At 46.6% G+C, this 18,948-nt stretch overlaps 1 protein-coding gene across 21 annotated transcripts in view; it reads left to right on the plus strand.

Annotated features, from left to right (window-relative positions):
• The window catches only part of SPECC1 (sperm antigen with calponin homology and coiled-coil domains 1), a 200,684-nt gene that overhangs the window by 174,760 nt on the left and 6,976 nt on the right, over nucleotides 1-18,948 (plus strand). For all 21 annotated transcript variants that reach the window (XR_014080480.1, XR_014080484.1, XR_014080482.1 and 18 more), the window contains 2 exons: nucleotides 10,097-10,213; nucleotides 15,134-15,193. Coding sequence is in view for 16 of the 21 variants with exons in the window: in XM_081583727.1 (XP_081439853.1) it covers nucleotides 10,097-10,213; nucleotides 15,134-15,193 (177 nt within the window). In the remaining 5 variants the exon portion in view is untranslated. The remainder of the gene's footprint in view (nucleotides 1-10,096; nucleotides 10,214-15,133; nucleotides 15,194-18,948) is intronic.

Raw genomic sequence — 18,948 nt, forward strand, 5'->3', positions numbered from 1 at the left:
TTCAACCCATTTATGTAATTCACATAAATATATTATGTAACAGGTGTCCTAGTGGGGACACATTCCTGTATTCCTGGGGGTAAAATTCCAGTGTGGCCAAGGGTGTCTGGTATGAATTCATATGGTATATTCCTGGGGGAAGTTTCTGCCTGATAATGGCTGTTTTCTAATATGAAGCATATTGTTTTCTGTACTCTATTCATAATAAGGGACATTTGTCTTGTTGCTTAGTTTAGGCATAAATGAAGTTTTGTGTTAATAAGACCTGGTTTAAAATGTTAACAGGCACTTACATGTACATGTCATAAATGTAGACCAGCTCAGCATCCCCAGAGGCCACAGGCCGAGGGACCCACATCCTGCCCATCCCAACCTTCTGAGTTCCTACAAAATGCAGGGGAAAGAGAGGGGACAGAAGGAGGTGGGATTTGGGGGATAGCGTTCGAGTACGCTTAGAACCTCTCCCTGTGAGTTAGCAGAGTCTTGTGGCTTTACAGGATCATTGGAACGAAAGGCCTGTGTTCGTACATCGCCAGGGCATACTCTTCTCCATACGTGTAGAAATGTCAGGTGTCCTACCAGCTTCAGGAAGCAAGAGCAGGATTTTCAAAATGGTGCGAAAATGTTTCTTCCCTTCTTCTCCCTGGGGGCCATCGTCCTGCTGGGTAGGGAAAGGAGATGCTTCTCCGGATCCGATATACCAGCAGCTAGTGTGGCCATACGGCACCACCAGACACCAAAAGCCATTAACCTGCCTTCAGTGAGAGCTGAGGCCCATTTGCCTGGATGTTGCTGCTCTTCCCTCTCTGTCGCCTAGGGCTGCTCGTAAGTCTGTTTAGACAATAACAGTCCCCAGTGACTCTGCTGAGTATTTTTTCCGTTCTCTTATTCATGAAATGTTCATCTGGGAAAGAAGCACTCTAGCCACAGGAAGCTTATGATTTCAGAGACTAAATTCAGTCTTCTTGTGGGTGGGAGGTTAAGATGCGGTTCAAGATTGTTTGTCGAGCATAAATTAAACTTAGTCTTAGAAGGAAATTCCTCAGAACAAGTTGTTTAGTTATTATGTTTTGTTTTGTTTGTTTGTTTTTTTTTTGGTAAACATATCCAAAAATACACAAGTTCCATTTTCCCTTTAAAAAACAATGGTTAAAATAAATAAATAAATAAATAAATAAATAACAATGGTTTTCTTTTTCCCCTTACTAAAAATATTCTGTTTAGAGTACTAGAGCATCATAGGATGGACAGAATCACATTGTTCCCTGAAACCTTGTGGATTCCTTTATGGATGTGTGAAGAAGTCACTCATATGTTATGGGGTAGGTGTGGGAGGGAATAAGATAGAGAAGGTCTCAGAGGGCAGATTGGCAGAATCCATCGTGGTTTATTCCACGTGTGTGCAGAGTGATAGCAGAAGGCTGGAAACAGCCTCAGCATCTGTTGTGTTCATCCACATCTTAGGAAAGAACAGAGCTGAGAATGAGCTGGTGTATAGTGAGTATTGCACGTGTGGTGGACATTGTTCTGAGTGCTTACGTGTCTCGACTGCAATCCCATGAGATATCTCTTCCAAATCCTTCTTAAGGATTTGGAAAGCAAGGTTCAGAGAAGTTGCCTAATTGCTTACAATAATGCCACTAGTAAGTGACAGGCTTCTGGCTTCAGAATCCACTGTCCTAGTTTCTATACTATAACTGTTTCTCCCTATGTGGTGTAAGGACCTATCTCTGGATCCTGGTGAGTGGGGAAAAAAATCAGGATTCGGAACTGTCCACAGCATGCTATACTTACATAAAAGGAGGGGAAATAAACCTGCACATTTGTGTGGTGCAGGGCAGTGCTGTCCAGGAAAACTCTGAGTTGGTGGGAATGTTCTAGATCTATGCCAGTGAGCACCTTACCCACTCACCAGTCATGGTTCCTGAGCAGTTAAAAGGTGGCTGATGTGGCTGAGAACCTGAATCTTAAACTTTATTTAATTTTAAATAATTTAAGTAGCTACCTGTGGCTACTGCCTATCGTGTCGGACGATGCAGGACAGAACAGACGTGGGAGCTGGTGAGAGATCATTTCATCTTGTGGTTTTCAGTCTCTAGAAAGAGCTTCTGCATAGTCTCTTGTTGCAAGAGCAGGTTCCATAGCCAGTCATTTCAAAACCATGAATATAGGGACTTCCCTTGTGGCTCAGTGGTGAAGAATCTGCAGGCCAATGCAGGCGACATGGGTTCAATCCCTGATCCAGGAAGATCCCACATGCCACAGAGCAGCTAGGACCATGCACCCCAACTAACTGAGCTTGTGCCCTAGGGCCTGTACTCCGTAACAAGAGAAGCCACCACAATGAGAAGCCCGTGCACCACAACTAGAGAGCAGCCCCTGCTCACTGTAACTAGAGAAAGCCTGTGCACAGCAGTGAAGACCCAGCACAGCCAAAAACAAATTACTAAATAAAACAAATATAATCTAACCTAATCTAAGCTAGTTATTTGGAAGGTGGGGAAACTGAAAGACAGAGAAGTTGAGTCATTTGCCTCAAGTCCCAGTCACCCAGCTGCTATAGTGACAGAGAAAGACCTGAGCCTCAGAGCTGCTTGCAACTTGGGCTTGTTTTTCCTCCTTGGAATCATTTATGTTTTGGTTTGCCAAGGTCCCTGTTCAGTCTGATTTTCAGTCACAAAAGAAAACAAGAGCCAGACTTATCTCCAGTGTTCCCGGAACCACAGGGGGATCCTGTCCATGACTTGCTGGTTCTCTGCAGCCCAGCCTCCAGGGGCTGCCCCCATGTGACCCCAGATCATGGCACGTCTGCCTTGCCTGCTCTACTGAACGTGGTGAACCTTTTGAGCTGGGGACCGTGCTCCGCTGTGTGTGTGTCCCATGGCACCCAGCACACAGAGGGGCTCAGTGACCATTTGCTGTCATTAGACTTCAGACTGTGGGCTGAGCTCCCCTTCCAGTCTGGAAACTTGACCCGTGAGTGCAGATGGTTCGTGATGGGAACACATGCATAGTGAAGCATACAGCTTGTTGAAATGATAGAGTTTGCCTCCAGACCCAGAATCAGGCTCCAGAGCCTGGTCTCTGAAACACTATACTATTCTGCTTCTCTTTGTTAAGGGTTGGAAGGACACATAAGATTTTGAGCGGTATCCTAGGCACCAAGAAACCATTTCTGTAACTTGTCCTTGGTGGATACAGATAAGCTCTCAGCTAGAGGCATGGGGTTTAGGGGTGCAGACAGATGATAGAGCCTGGAAAGGGGGCGATTGGACCATTCTTGGATGAATGGAGCCACCAGAGATACAAGTAACTGTCTCCTTCTTTAGAAAGTCTTTAGAAAGAGTAGATCAAGATGAGTGAAATTAATGAAAATGAGGTGATCAACTCAGCAGAGAGGCACTAGAGGACTGGAAAGGAGGAAGATTCCTGAAAAGTGCTTTTATGAGACCCTGAGCATGGGCTGGGCCTGAGGATGGGACACGCCGGGTAGTTGTTTCAGCCAAGCTGAAGGGTAGAGAGAAGACCTGGTAGGAACTAGCAGCAGAGGAACTAGTGCCCCGTGATGAGCTGGGGGTGTGGCGAGAGGGGCCGCTGGCTTGGGTGGAATGGGGCCACTCATCATGATGCCACGGTCAGAGAACCTCAGGGACGGAAGTCATGGGTGGAGACACTCCAGCACTTGTTCAGTGAGAAAGGAGGAAGCAAGAAAGATAGGCTCCAACCACACTTCTGATGTGTCAGTATCCTCTCAACACTGTCTCCAGGGGGAGGTGGTGCATATCTGCCTACACATCCCTGGAGACACAGCAGCCCTCTTGTCATCAGAAAGCCCTCATCCTCAGATGGTCCTGTTCTCTTTCCCCTGTAACTTACCCTTGGTTCTTGCCATGTAAGTCGAAGAGCTTTCTTCCTAGACCTGCTGCTCTGAGCTGCTCTGTCCCAGGTCTTAAGCCCTCAGTTCCTTATGAATCTATCCACTTGTTATTCTCTGTGTCTCCTGGATTTCAACTAAGTCAGTGATGACATAGAGAAGTCCAGGGCCAACCTTCTAGGTTGACGTTTATCCAGTAATTGTTGAAAAGTACAGTTATCTAAAACTACTGAGTGTAGCAGACATATCGAAAACCAGAATGGCTTGTTTTCCCACGAACTTCCTAGGAATGTATTCAGGTCAGAAAACTAAGTTACAGATTTTTTTATTAAGGTTTTCAAAGGGAAAGTTTATTTAGCTTAATTGGTAGGCAACTGGGGTATTGCCAGTTCCCCATTCTGAACAGTAATGTTGCAGTAAACATTCTTGTAGGTGTGTCTTTGAGCAGATAGATGCATGACTATTTCCTCTAGAAAAGTTGCCTAGAAGTGAAATGACTTGATCAAATTATATTTGCATTTGGCAAAGTGCTTCTGGTTGCCTTCCTGAAAGTCTGCTAGTTTGTGTTCCTATCAGCCCGTGTGGGCTTCCCTGGTGGCTCAGATGGTAAAGAATCCGCCTGCAATGCAGGAGACCCCGGTTTGATTCCTGGGTTGGGAAGATCCCCGGAGAAGGGATGGGCTACCCACTCCAGTGTTCATGGGCTTCTCTGGTGGCTCAGACAGTAAAGAATCCACCTGCAATGCGGGAGACCTGGGTTCGATCCCTGGGTCGGGAAGATCCCCTGGAGGAGGGCATGGCAACCCACTCCAGTATTCTGGCCTGGAGAATCCCATGAACAGAGGAGCCTGGCAGGCTACAGTCCATGGGGTCGCAAAGAGTCAGACATGACCGAGTGACTAAGCACACACAACAACCCATATAAGATTATACCCACTTCACCACATTTTTGTTGACTCTGTGAATTAACCATCTATTTAACTTTTGCCAATTTGAAGAGTAAAGTTTCTATTTTCTGGTGAGACTGAAGCTCTCCATGTGTTTCTGACTGGTTGTATCTCCAGGTATTAGTCACTTACTGTGTGTATGCAAGTATCTTTTTTTTAATGTGTGTCACACAGAAACTTAACTTTATGTAGCCAGTTCTTTTATGCTCGTTGCATTTTGTGCCTTGGATGGTTCTGTTTCCCCAGGAAGATAAACCTGTTCATCTGTATCCTCATAATGTTTGATGTTGGCTTATAAATTTAGCCATCTGATCAGATATACTTATCTCCAGGCAGCTGATCCCCGAGAGAAGGGACATTCACGAGGTGACCCCATGCCACAGCTCTCTGCTGGGGAACAGTTTCTGTCACGCAGAGCTGGCATTGGGTGGGGAGAGGTGCTCTCCCGAGATGAGGATATGCTGATCGGAGTGGGCACCCAAGACAGCGACCTTCAGTGAGACAGGGCCTCAGAAAGGAATGGTGTGCAGAGAGTGTTCCCCGTGGTCCATGGGCGCGTCTGCGTGAGTCCATGGCCACGGACTGCACGTGTGCAGGGCCAGGCCACTCGAGGGTCACCGGGTAGCCTGAGATTGGACCTGTTTCTGGGATGGGAGGCGTGGGTAGGTGCAGACATGCATCCAGGCAGGGAGCGAGGCTGGTCACGTTCAGAGAGGGCGTGCAGGCCGCCTTTGTGGCGATATCCCCTCCCCTACCCCTGCGTGTGCACATGCTCTTCTGTACTTTTCTCACCAGATCTTCAAAGGAATCTCTGTCTCCCCAGGGCTCTTCCTACCCAAGCTGCGCCTTGCTGAGGAATGAGCTACTTCTATCCTCAATGATCTATAAATTGTTACATGCGCCCCTCCCTGCCCCCCCCCCCAAATCTGTCTGATTCTCCAGCTGTGACAATAAGACATCTTTGAAAAAGGCCCAGGAAGCCCCAGGGCAAGGGTGCTAAGGCCGCCCTGCACCCAGGACAGCTGGTCCCTGAGGCAGGAGACCAATGACGATTTCTAAACGGTCTGCTGTCTTCTTCCCAGAAACTTCCTTTTTTTTTTTTAAACTTTTTAAAAATCTTGTGCATTTAGTGCACACGGAGTTGACCCATTCGTTGAAATCCACTGGAACAGCCTACGGAGACCCTGAGGGATGATGGAGTTTCAGTGGGAACAGGTCACACAGCCATGTCCTTGGTGGGTGCGTGCTTCGCAGAGCGGTTCATGTTTTCACCAGATGTCATCATTTCCAGGCAACAGAAGGCAAATCAAATGAACCTTCTAGAAGCAAATGCTGTGGTTGTTGGGTTTTGCCCTGCTCTGTCTGCCGTGTTGTTTGCGAGCTGCATCCCCACTTGCCCTCCTGGAACTTGTCTGCAATCTTAGCCGCTCTGATCGTGTTCTCAGATGTTCACCAATGTTGTTTTAGCTTCCTCTGTGTCTGTTGGGTTTTGTGTGTCTCAAATGACTTCTGCGGCCCTAAGGACAGAAATCTATTATCTTACAAAATTTTCTCCTAAGTACTCCTTTTTGGAGATGCTCAGAATGTTACCTTTTTTATATCTGAGCCTTCTTCTCCCTGGAACTTTCTTTCACTTGGGAATGTCTCTGAAGTATTTATAGCCCAGAGAAAGTTGAGGATAATTTGCAATGAGTAATTACCATTCCCCTTGGGGAAATAGTCAGCAAGTTTCTTTTGGTTGTAGCTCTGCTTTTTCCCCCAGTAAATCTTACATAAATTCCAAAATGCTGGCATTCTTTCAGACAGTCATGGTTCAGCCCCTTAAGAAGATCAGGGTCCCTGTTTGTCTTCCCTTTCTCCTTCCTAATCAGTCCTCTTTCCCAACTGCCCGCCTCCCTCACCCACCCCTCTTCCTGCTCATCTCCCTCCCCAGCCTCCCTTCGTTTCTTTCCTCTTTGTTAATGTAGCTGTTATTGCACGTACATGTGTACAGCTCAGTGAATTTTCATGAAGCACATACACGCATGTCACCAGCATCCAGCTCTGGACACACAGCCTCCTTCCACCTACTGACTTGTAGTCAAGGCTAACAGTGATCTCAGGCAGTTTTATTCAGGAATAAGTAACAAGGAAAGAGTTGAAGATCCATCTTATAGAGTGCCTGGTTGGTTGATTCCCACTGCTCTGTACGTTATTCTCTTGATGCGGCACTAAGATTCAGTGGGATGGTCTCTGGGGAAAGGAAGGCACTGTATTTACACCCCTGGGGTGCCATGTTCTTGTCCTTGGTCAGTGTGGCTGTGAGCACTGAGTATTGATGCCCACAGGCTACACAGACCTCACTCACACCAAGGCCGAGCTGATGCTGACCATCCCCAGCTGAGGAGAAGGCTTTTCATCCATCCTGGGGTGGGGCCTGGAGTCAGGACTTGCCTTGTTCCTTGGCTCAGCCACCTCCCCCAGGACACTGTCTTCTCTCTGCCCTCACCCGGCAGCCCATTCCCACCCAGGAGTACCTGCTGCCTCCCCCATCTGCGAGCCATCTGCACGGTCAAGTCTCCATGGATCACAGTCCATGGTCCACTGCAGGGCCGCTGGAAAGCCTCTTCCACCACTCCCTGCTTGGCAAGGCCATCCCCATGCGTCCTCCACATCCCCTGCGCCCCCTCTGTCCACTGACCAGAGACCCGAGGAGTACTCGGCTACGGCGATCTGCAGACAGGTCCACAGTTGAACAGGATTCAAGTGAGAGACCCCAGAGAGCATCAGTCAGCTCACCCCTTTGCTGTGATTCTTGTGAAAAACATGGGCCTTACCAAGCTATGCCACCCTCAGCTCACCTTTCTCTCACCCAGATATACCTTGGGGAGCAGTAAGGAAGCCCTTGGGGGTGACAGCCACAGGGCAACCATTGGAACTCAGTGCCTCTGCCCGCTGACTCCCACCTCTGACCTTAGGGACCAAGATGCGCACATATGCTTAGTTGTCCCACCAGCGGTGCTGAGGGGGGATTGTTGACTCTCATTGTTCACATAGGACGGTTTCAGGTGGCATTCAGGAAACTAGAGCTGTGTTGTTCCCCCCAGAGAAGTGAAAGGTAAGATTTTATTTGAGCACATCATGTTCTTGGAATGAACGTAATCTTAACAGGTCATAGCCAGATGCCCTCCACCTCTGCCGGAGACAGAACAATTCAGAGTCTGAGACCTGGGAACTTCCCTGGTTGTCCAATGGTTAAGAACCCGCCTGCCAGTGCAGGGGACACAGGTTTGATCCCTGGTCTGGGAAGATCCCACATGCTGCAGAGCAACTAAGCTCTCTAAGGCCTGAGCTAGAGCCCTTTTCTGAGCTCTGCAGCAAGAAAACTACCACAACAAGAAGCTTGTGCACTGCAGCTAGAGAAAGCCCTCATGCAGCAATGAAGACCCAGTGCAGCCAAAAAAATAATAATAATAAATTTTCTTTAAAAAAAATTAAAAGACAAAAACAAAGTCTGTAACCTGGGAAATAAGTGACACAAAAGACAAGCCCTTCCTGACCCACATGTTGGATCTGGTGAGCCAGCTGCATTTAGGATTTACGTAATTCCTTGTTTTAAAAGCTGCCTCCTTGGTCTGGGGCTGTGTTTAAGTTCTGCTGCTGAAGCATGAGGGTGCATGTGTGTCTTATGATGCCTGATGTCCCAAGCATGGCTGTCCATCCAGAAGTGACCTGGCTGCTGATCTGTCCTGAGGGCCTGAGTCATTCTGATTGACTCTTCACTCCTGGCTTTGGTAGCACCAGATTTTTACCCCCCACCCTGGTTCAGTAAACGAGGACGTTTGCATTTTAGATCAAAAGCTGTTCCTAAGCGGTGTTCAGTGAGCTGAAACAGAGGGCCGCATCTCAGTTTGTTAGGTGGGTGGCATTGTCACCCTTCCGGGTCCCCTTTGGCCTCTCAAATGCCTCTGAAGATAGTGCAGATGGAGAAAAATGATGTTTTGTGTCATAAATGGTCCAAGAGTGAAGTGTAAAAAAATGTTTTCATGTTTCAGAAGAAGAAAGATCTACCAAGTATTAAATGCATTTGGTGTAAAATGAATTTATACAGGAAGGAAGTCAGGGAGGGAAGGAGAAAAGAGAAGGAGGAAGGAAACCCAACAAGAGGACGGGGGCAGTTGCTAGCGGGTGGAGCTGGACCAGCAGTGTTTGGTTTCACTTCAGCTTTTTCACCTGTCAAATGGGCATAACGCTGCTTACTTACAGGTGTGGGTGTCCTGGGAATTAAATGAGAAAATGCACAGTGACAGGCACCGTGTAGACACACCACCAACCGTCCTCCCTTCTTACCCCTTAAGTCCGGAAACCTCTCTTGCTGATGCCTGGTTTCTCTGCAGCTACCCTCCCACTCCCCAGGGGCTCCCATCCCAGCATCTGGTTTGGAAGCTAAAACTGAGTGAACTGGATGGGTTGTGCCCCCCCACCCCAGCTCTTTCTTCTGCTTTTTTTCATGTGCAAGCCTCTTCAGAAGACATAAAATCAAAGTGCCTTCATTTTCCAGCACAGCCCCCAAGTCCCATCAGGTAGCTGCAGGGTCTTCAGAAAGATTTTTGAGACGAGATCCAGATGATCTGGTTCTTGGGAGTCCAGCCTGAGCACAGACAGACCTTCCAGCCAGGCCTCTCAGACTTGTATGTCACACGAGTGCCTGTCTCTCCCAGGGGCTGTCCTTGTGGATCAGACTGAGAGCTTAAGGACACACAGCTTAAGGTGGTTCTCTGAGAGGAAGTCCTTGGGTCTTCCCTGGGAGATGGTGGTGATGGTGATGATGGTGATGGAGACGGTGATGTGATCATGGTGGTGGTGATGATGATGGTGGTAGTGATGGTGATGATGGTGGTGGTAGTGATGGTGATGATGACGGTGGTGATGGTGGTGGTGGTGATTCTTCTTTGGCTAAATAAGGCTGGGAGGTGCTAGGATGTACAAAGCTAACCAGGTAGTTAATCTGAGAGTACAGTGTCTGAGAACCTTTGACTTACCAGCGGGCCACCAGAAATTCCCCACTGTTTTTCACTCCAGAGTCTTTTTTCATGCTTTTCTGTGAATGGATTCAGGCAACACCAAGCCACCATTCCTGACAGCAAAATTATTAACGAATGTACTCCCAGCAGACGTGGGTAGTGTCTGGTCTCATCTTCCTGCAAACCCAGAGATGGCTGCACACATGGATCGCAGCACAGCCCTGTTTAGTCATGACTCAGCAGTCTGGTGATTAATGCCGCTCTCCCCACAGAACATCGATATCACCAATTTCAGCAGCAGCTGGAGTGACGGCTTGGCCTTTTGTGCTCTCCTCCACACCTACCTGCCCGCCCACATCCCATACCAGGAGCTGAACAGCCAGGAGAAAGTAAGTCTCTCATCCCCACCCTGGTCACCGTCCAGAACACAGGGGAATTTCTCACAGTGTTGATACATCCCAGGGAGCTTGGGGTTTGTGGACTTAAAGAGGAAACTGGGGTATGATTCCAGCACAGATCACAACGGAGGGCAGGTCCCACCCTCAGCAATGTCCTCAACTTCCCTTGTTACCTAGGAAAATGCAGCAGAGACCAGTTGACTATGCTGAGAACTTCCTATCACTCATTTTTCAGAGGAAGCCCTGATGGACTGTCACCTTCATGGTTTCAAGACCTTAGGCCAGCATTTTCAAAATCTTTTCCAAAGAACCAGAAATCCCTGGCTCAGATAAGCTGGGAAAGCTGTTTATCATAGCACACTTCTGGAGATTCCTGATGCCGTAAATACTCTAGGAAGTCCTTCATTAGAGAAACCTGTGTGACTCGTTTTAGGCCAGCCTACGTCAGAGCCACAGAACCTTTTTAACGTTTAATATGATCACCCATAACAAGAGTTGGCAGACTTCCCCTGTCAGGGGTCAGTGGTAGGCTTTGTTGGTCTGTGGTCTTTGTGAAAGCTACTCAGCTCTCCCATCAAAGCACCCAAGTGGCCATAGATGTTTGCCAATTAACAGGCTTGCTGTGTTCTAATAAAACTATATTAACAAAAACAGGCTGAGGACTGAGTTTGGCCTGTGGGCTGTGGTTTGCCAAACCCTGCCCTAGAACATCCTAAAAAATCATACTCCACAGAGTTACTCTGGGAAACACTGGCCCAGGGCCATGGACTCATTTACGCAACAGATGTTTCTTGGTAGCTGTCTTGCCCAGTAATAAAGGCAGCAGTGGTGGTGTAGATAGGTCCTTTGTCCTTGGGAGGTGGATGGTCAGCAAACAAGTGAGTAAACTTGTAACAAGTAGCACTGTAAGTAAATAACTCTAAACTGTGGAAGAGCATGAGAGAAGCACAGGGTATGGGGTGAACACGGGGACCTGACTTTCACCAGGAAGGTTGTGGACATCTCTGAGGTGGAATTCCAGTGAGGGGCCCACATGAGAGAACCGGTGATGCAGAGAGTGGGGGAACCTTCCAGAGCCAGGGAGCACGCCAAAGGGATGCCCAGGGAGGGGGAGGCCAGCGGGCCAGATGAGGAAGTCATAGGACAAGGGCTGGGGGAGGGGTCCCCAGCACTGGAGCTTCTGTCCCCTCAGAGTCTACGGTGTGCCACCCTCCCAGCACATGGATGCTTCACTGAACCCCATCCTTTGGGGTTTTACTGGCAGCTTCATTATACAGACACAACTAATTAAATCATTGGTCATTGGTGACTGGTTCAGCCTCCAGCCCCTCCCCGCTCCCTGCAGGTCAGGGGGTGGGACTGAATGTTATAACCTCTAATCCCACTCTGTCTTTCCAGGGGTTTTCAAAAATTGAGTCATTAACATAAACCTAGGTGTCGTTGGAAGGGGTTTGTTATGAATAACAAAAGACACCTGTTTTGGAACTTCCCTGGCAGTCCAATGGCTAGAACTCTGCTCTCCCAATGCAGGGGACCCAGGCTCAATCCCTGGTCAAGGAACCAGATTCCACATGCCGCAATTCAGAGTTGGCATGCCTCCAGTAAAGACCCCACATGCTGCAACTGAGACCCGGCACAGCCAGATAAACAAGCAAATAAAAAGACACCTGTTTCACCTTTATTGCTCTGAAGCCATTTTTAGAACCAAGGACAGAAAACAAATATTACAAAAGATGCATCCGTGACTCCTACATAGAAAATTACAAAGGCTTTAGGAGCCCTGTGCAGGAACCAGGACAAAGACCAAAGGTGTATTTCTTATCATAAATCAAACTTCACGGAGGCACCAGGAGAAGACAAGGAACAAGCCTTGAGGACTCCATCCTTGTTGCCAGGGCAGGGCAGAGTGGCCCAGCAAAGGTACCAGGAGGAGCAGCCACGAAGGAGACCAGCAGGGGCATGTGGGGTCCCAGGATCCACCAAACCTGGGCACTGTCGGCAAAAAAAAATTCATCAGTCGATCAAGGAAGAAAAAGAAAATTTTTATTCGAGCCAAACTGAGGATTATAACCCAGAACAGCCTCTGAGGAAGCTCCCAGAACTGTTCTGCCTGTTAGATAGAGGTCAAAGCATAGTCGTACAAGGTTTTGAGACAAGAGGGCTGTGCATCAAGGGATGTGGCTGGTTTACACGATCCAGGGCTGCTAGTACAGAGTGAGCAGCAGGTCATGGGTCATCAGGGCCCGGGGAAGGTCAAGAAGGAAGATTGTCTCCTAGGAGAGTCTGCTGGTGCTGGCAGAGGGCTGCTCCTCATGGTTGAGCAGATATTGAATGTTTCTGCCGATGGGGAGGTTGGTCGAAGCCTGCTGCAGATAGGTCCTCAGGGTGTGATGTGTTTGACCGCAGCCGTGGCACTTTGTCCTCCCATCAGTAGACGTGTTGGAAAATAATGGAAAGTGTTTGGTTTCACCCTTCGGATCATCTCACTGCTTCCAGATGACGGAAACCGCATCGTGTCCCCTGGAGGCCGGTGATCCCCGAGATTCACGGCCAGCTGCCCAGATCTGGAAACGCACAGAACAGCCAAGCATCACAGCTTGGTCGCTCTGTTGTCCTTGAGGTCCGGGGGCCCATGGTTCCAGCACATGGGTTGCCTTTCTTCTCCCTGCTCCAGGATGCTGTCCTGGGGAGGAGGCGGGTCAGGCTGTGAGATGCTGCAGGTTCATGAGAGGTGAAGGACTTAGCTCCAGGTGCATCCCTTAATGCACAGCCCTCTGTCTCAATATCCTGTACGACTGTGCTTTGACCTCTTACAGGCAGAACAGTTCTGGGAGCTTCCTCAGAGGCTGTTCCCGGGTTATAATCCTCATCTTGGCTTGAATCCTCAACTTGGCGTGGAGTTTTCATTCCAGATCATGCAGCGTCACAGCCTCCCCCGATGACCGCTGGCCTCCTGCTTCCTAACTGCCCCGTGTGGATGTGCTCTGGGTTTGGCCCCTGCACTGGGAGACCTCGTGTTCAGGTTTGGGGAGAGAAACTCGTATCTCAGAGTTACCGATGAGGGTTCTCAGAACAATGTGTCAACACAGGCAAATCAAACCGGCACAGTTTAAAGCTGAGCACGTGTGTGAGACTCAGCCTGGGGGCTCTTGCTGGAGGAGAGAAAGGGTTGCAAGCAGGGAAGGGTTCCTGGAAGGGACGAGTTTGAAGTTGAGTTTCAAAGAGAAGGAGCTAATTTGAATGAAATGATGCCTTTGACTTTCAGGATGAGTGAAGTTCAGCCCTCCTAAATTGGAGCCTGGGTCTGGGGAGCTGTCAGTGCAGTGTATTTCTTGGGTTTTTTGGTGAATAGCAGACATTGAAAAGAGCACCAAGAGAGGCCTGTAATGTTTATACGCGTGTTAAGTTACTTCACTTATGTCCAACTCTGTGCAACCCTCTGGACTGTAGCCCGCCAGGCTCCTCTGTTCATGGGATTCTCCAGGCAAGGATACTGGAGTGTGTTGCCATGCCCTCTTCCAGGGGATCTTCCTGACCCAGAGATCGAACCCACGAATCTTGAACTGTTGGGCGGGTTCTTTATTAGTAGTGCCACCTGTAAAAACCTATCAAAATCAGAATCTGAAAAGTCACTTTAATACAAAGAGAATATCATGGATTATAAGCCATAGGAAGATAAGAAACCAGAAGAAGAGAAGGCGATACAGTTCTTCTCCCAGCAAGAAAAGTCCCAAACAAGCAGAACTGAAAACAGACTTGAAGAAAGGCAAGGTCCAGGTCTGGAGCACACTGAAACGTGGTGTGGTTTTGAGCTGTTGGTTGTTACAAAGAGGAAAACCCTTTGGAAGCAATGTTTTGAGTGGCACAGCATCGCAACCATGGAACCTGGGGCAAGGAATGTGATCTCAGCTGCTGCGCCAACATCCCTTGTTGTTTTCAGCCTTCAGAGTCGTCTTGTTAAGAGGGTGCCGGACACTTCAGTGTGGTTGAGGAGAAGGAAGCCAAGTGTATCAGCTTGAACAGTTCAGAACATGACCACGTGGAGGAAAGGCAAGGGAAAGTCCTACTCATCACACCAAGTGAAGTCGGGAACTGTCACTCGTAACTGACGGGACAAGAAATGATGGTTTGAGGATACTGGTTAAAGTCACAAACATAACTAATAAGGGAGTGAACGTGAGCTGTGTGACTAGAATGAAGGGAAGAGAGAGGTGCATGATTCCTGAGTCCTCATTTAACTTAGGAGGAAGTTAGAAGGTCATGCCTCTATTTTAGAAATCAAGAAAATGGTGGGACTTCCCTGGTGGTCCAGTGGCTAAGATTCTAAGCTCCCAAAGCAGGGGGCCCCGGGTTCAATCCCTGGTCAGGGAACTAGATCCCACATACTGCGACTAAAGATCCCAAGTGCTGCAACTAAGCCAAATAAATAAATATTTAGAAGGAAGGAAGAAACAGTGATGTAAGCAGGTACAGAGAAATGAAGGAAGTCGCTGGAATTAGAGAAATGAAAAATTGTTCGCCCAAGGTCCAGGATTGAGGCAAGGAAGTCTTTCATGTGATTATATTTAACTATGTGCACATATTACTTTGATAATTTTTGATACAGTACCATGATTAAACAACTTGATACACAGCAGAATGTATATGTGCTAAATATTGACAAAGTAAAAAATAACTAACAAAAATATATCTTTGATGGTCAGGAATCAATCAATAATGTTATTTTTTAGTGACAGTGGTAATCTGTTAATCTTTTCTTCCCCTTAAACTGAGACCACTGTCTGCATAGTTGACTTCAACACTTGTGTTTTATAAATAGTAGGTAATCTATATGGGAGTGTCGGTGTTTATTCCTAACAAAAGCTATATATTCTTGGCTGATAATTTCATTCTGTTTCTCTTTCAACCTAGAAAAGAAATCTCTTGTTGGCATTTGAAGCAGCTGAAAGTGTAGGCATCAAACCCAGCCTGGTGAGTGTCCCCCTTTGTATCTGTGTGATACTCTAATCCCGTGAGAAAGAACTTTATGCCGTCTACTAAATAATCTTCACAGCAATGAAGTCCATTACTCATGATTCCTGATATAAAAGTGTCCAGCTGGTCTGACCACATGTGATTTAGAGTGTTTTCAGTGAAGATTTCACTGTGGATAAATTTCATTTCACTGTGGATAAATTTCAGTTCTAGACTGAATTATCATTAAAGCCCTGGGAATATGAATATGATGTAATCTTAAAAATATCAATACATAGCCAATCTCTGAAGAAGGAACGGAAAATAACTAGATGCCAGAAATTAAAAGAGGAGTGAAGACCCAGAGTCCTGAGGCATGTGCTGGACTCTGGCCACCCCAGGGTAGGACTGGGGTGGTGGGAAGGGGCCTCCAAAGTGTGCAGGCTGTGGTTCGTGCTCATGCAGAGGCAGGAGACCTGGCACTGAGCTCCTGTAACCAGAGCATTGGTCCTGAGACCCCTGCACAGAACCAAGGCTCCCCAAATGCTCATCTTCTTAGTGAAGGGGAGATAAAAATTGCCACCTGCCAGTCCAGAGAGGTGATAAGGAAGCTCAGTTTCCACCTGGGATTTTTTTGTGGCCAAAAAAAGATAATCTCCTATAGAGAAGGAAGGAAAGCTGGGCCAGATGAGGTTTGGAGTCCAAATTTATAACATCTGTTGCAAGCAGTGACCAGTTTATAGTGTCTCTGCTGCCAGAAGCTCTGTGGCCCAGAGCACAGAGGCTACTGAAAATACACTCACAACTCAAAATTACAAAGCATTTGGAAAATGATCAACTTGACAATAGGACCTGCTGTACAGCACATGGAACTCTACTTAGTATTCTGTGATAACCTATATGTGTATGTATAACTGAATCACTTTGCTGTACACCTGAAGCTAACACAACATTGTAAATCAACTAGACTCCAATAAAATTTAAACAAAATTATCTACTTGAGTTAGTCAGCAGGCACCACGAACAAGAGGACCATCTTCCAGAATTTGAGAGAATAAGACAACAAGAAAGAGACCTCAAAAGACTATGTTTAAACATATTAAAGAAATCAGAGAAGGAATAAAAATCATAAGGAAAGAACATGGTTTTATTTTTTTTAAAAAATATTTTGAAAAGAGCCAAGTAGAAATTTAAAATTTGAAAGTAAAAACCATAGCTGGATTGAAAACTGATTGGATATAGCAGAAAAGAGAACTACTGAACCAGGAAATGGATCACAGGAAATTACCCAGGACATATAACAGAAATTTTAAGATGAAAATGTGATAGAGGGGTTTTATTAGTTAACAGGTTTTCAACTTTAAGAAATGGAAAACCCAACTAATGGTTACTTCAACCATAAAGATTTTTTTTTTGTAGTTTCAGAAATGGTTCACTGCTTAATGTTGTAATCAAGGCCTACAGAGTGTCTTCACTCTTTTGGTTCTTTGTCCTCTTATTTGTCTCTCTATGGCTGAACATGGCTGCCAAGCTCTGGACATCACTCCCATCTGTAGGGCTGGAAGTGGGGAGAAAGGGGTACAGCGAGTGCCTGACATCCCCCCCTTTGATAAGGAAGCCAAAAGGCTTCCCGGAGCCCCTCCAGCTCTGTGGCAGCTCTCTGTTGCGTGGCCACCCCAGCCGCAAAGGGATTTGAGAAGGTAAACATACAACGTTTCTCATCCTCTTTAGTGGGAAGCCTGCAAGGGAAACAGAGGTTGGGAGCAACTGATAGTGCCTGTCACAGAGCTTAAGAGGCATGGAAGATAAAATCAGACCATGTCCAACTCCCATGGCCAGTGGGAATTTCAGAAGTAGAGGAAAGAAAACATGAAGAGAGATAATATTTGAAGAAGTGGCGCCTGAAATTTTTCCAGAATGATGAAAGACCACAGATTCTTAATGGAATCTCAAACAGGATAAATAATACAAAACATCCATCCAGACACATTGTAACGTAACTGCAGAAAAAGCAAAGACAGATGATCTACAAATAATTTGTACTAACCAATAATAAAAGAAACCTAGTAGAAAACTATCAAAATCTGGAATAGGCAACTCACAAATGGCCAATAAACATTTAAAAACATGTTCAGTGATTAGAAAAATCTCAGCTCCAATAACAGTGAGAGATATACTTGTGTAACCCTCAGAGGGTGAAATGAAAAGGGAAAAGACAAGGGACTTCCCTGGTGGGTCATCATTAAAGAATCCACCTGCCAATGCAGGAGACATGGGCTTGATTCCTGGGCCGGGAAGATTCCAGTACTGTGGGGCAACTAAGCCCATGCATCACAGTAACCTCAGCTACTGAAGCTCACGCACCCTAGAGCCCGTACTCCGGAGCAAGAGAGGCCACTGCAATGAGAAGCCTGCGTATGGCAACGAAAAGGAGCGCTTGCTCACCACAACTAGAGAAGAGCCCTCGCGACAATGAAGACCCAGCACAGCCCAAAATAAAAAATAAATAAAATTTTGGGGAAAACGGAGGGAAAGACAACTATCATAGGAATTTTAATGCTATAGTTATAACAGTGTTACACTAACATGTTTGACAGAGTGGACAGTTTTTAAAATATGTACATAAATATATTTCTTCAAATAGTAAATGTAACTATTTCTCCAAAACTCACAGAGAAAGAACTAGAACTTTAGCCATTAAAGAAGTGAAATTCATTGTTTTAAATATAGTCACACACACACATAAACAACAAAATACCAGTCCGCCCAAATTCCACTGAACCTTTGAGAAACAGATGTCCCTATTGTGTAAACTCAAGTCTAGAGAATTTAAAAAGAAGTGGGGGGACTTAATGTCTGGCCAGGATGGAGTAGCATGAACCTGATTTATCTTCTGAAACACTAAACAGCTAAGGAGTTGTCATTGTTCAGTCACTAAGTCGTGTCCGACTCTTTTCAACCCCATGGACTGCAGCACGCCAGGCTCCTTTATCCTCCACAGTCTCCCAGAGTTTGCTCAGATTCATGTCTACCCAGTCAGTGATCCCTTGCAACCATCTCATCCTCTGTCATCCCCTTCTCCTTTTGCCCTCAATCTTTCCCAGCATTAGGGTCTTTTCCAATGAGTCAGCGCTTTGCATCAGGTGGCCAAAGTATTGGAGCTTCAACTTCAGCATTAGTCCTTCCAATGAATATTCAGGGGTTGATTTCCTTTTGGACTGACTGGTTTAATCTCTTTGCTGTCCAAGGGACTCAAGAGTCTTCTCCAGTAACACAAATCAAAAGCAGCTAACAAGTAACTACAGGTCATTTGCTTAAGGAAAGATATTGAATATAATGAGAACTTGTTGGAAGATGATATTCTACACAGAATATGGTTTTCTTTGTATGCTTGCATGCTAAGTCACTTCAGTCGTGCCTGACTCCTTGTGACCCTGTGGACCGTACCCCGCCAAGCTCCTGTGTCCATGGGATTTCCCAGGCAAGAATACTGGACTGGATTGCCATGCCCTTTCCAGAGGATCTTCCCAACCCAGGGATCAAACCCCCGTCTCCTGTGTCACCTAAGCAGGCAGGTTCTTTACCACTAGAGCCACCTGGGAAGTGTTACTGTTAATATTTGATTTTTTAATTTAATGTTTTTTCCTATTTTTTTGTCTCTTGTACTATTGAAGTTAGTGAATGCTGGGAAGCAAATGAGATCATCTTGTTGAGCTAATCATCAGAACCAGCGATTTTATTTATACAGAAGTCTCTGAGGAGCTACTGACGAA

Source organism: Giraffa tippelskirchi, chromosome 3 (assembly GCF_054371585.1).
Source record: "Giraffa tippelskirchi isolate mGirTip1 chromosome 3, T2T-mGirTip1v1.2.pri, whole genome shotgun sequence".
In the NCBI taxonomy this organism is placed as follows: domain Eukaryota; kingdom Metazoa; phylum Chordata; class Mammalia; order Artiodactyla; family Giraffidae; genus Giraffa; species Giraffa tippelskirchi.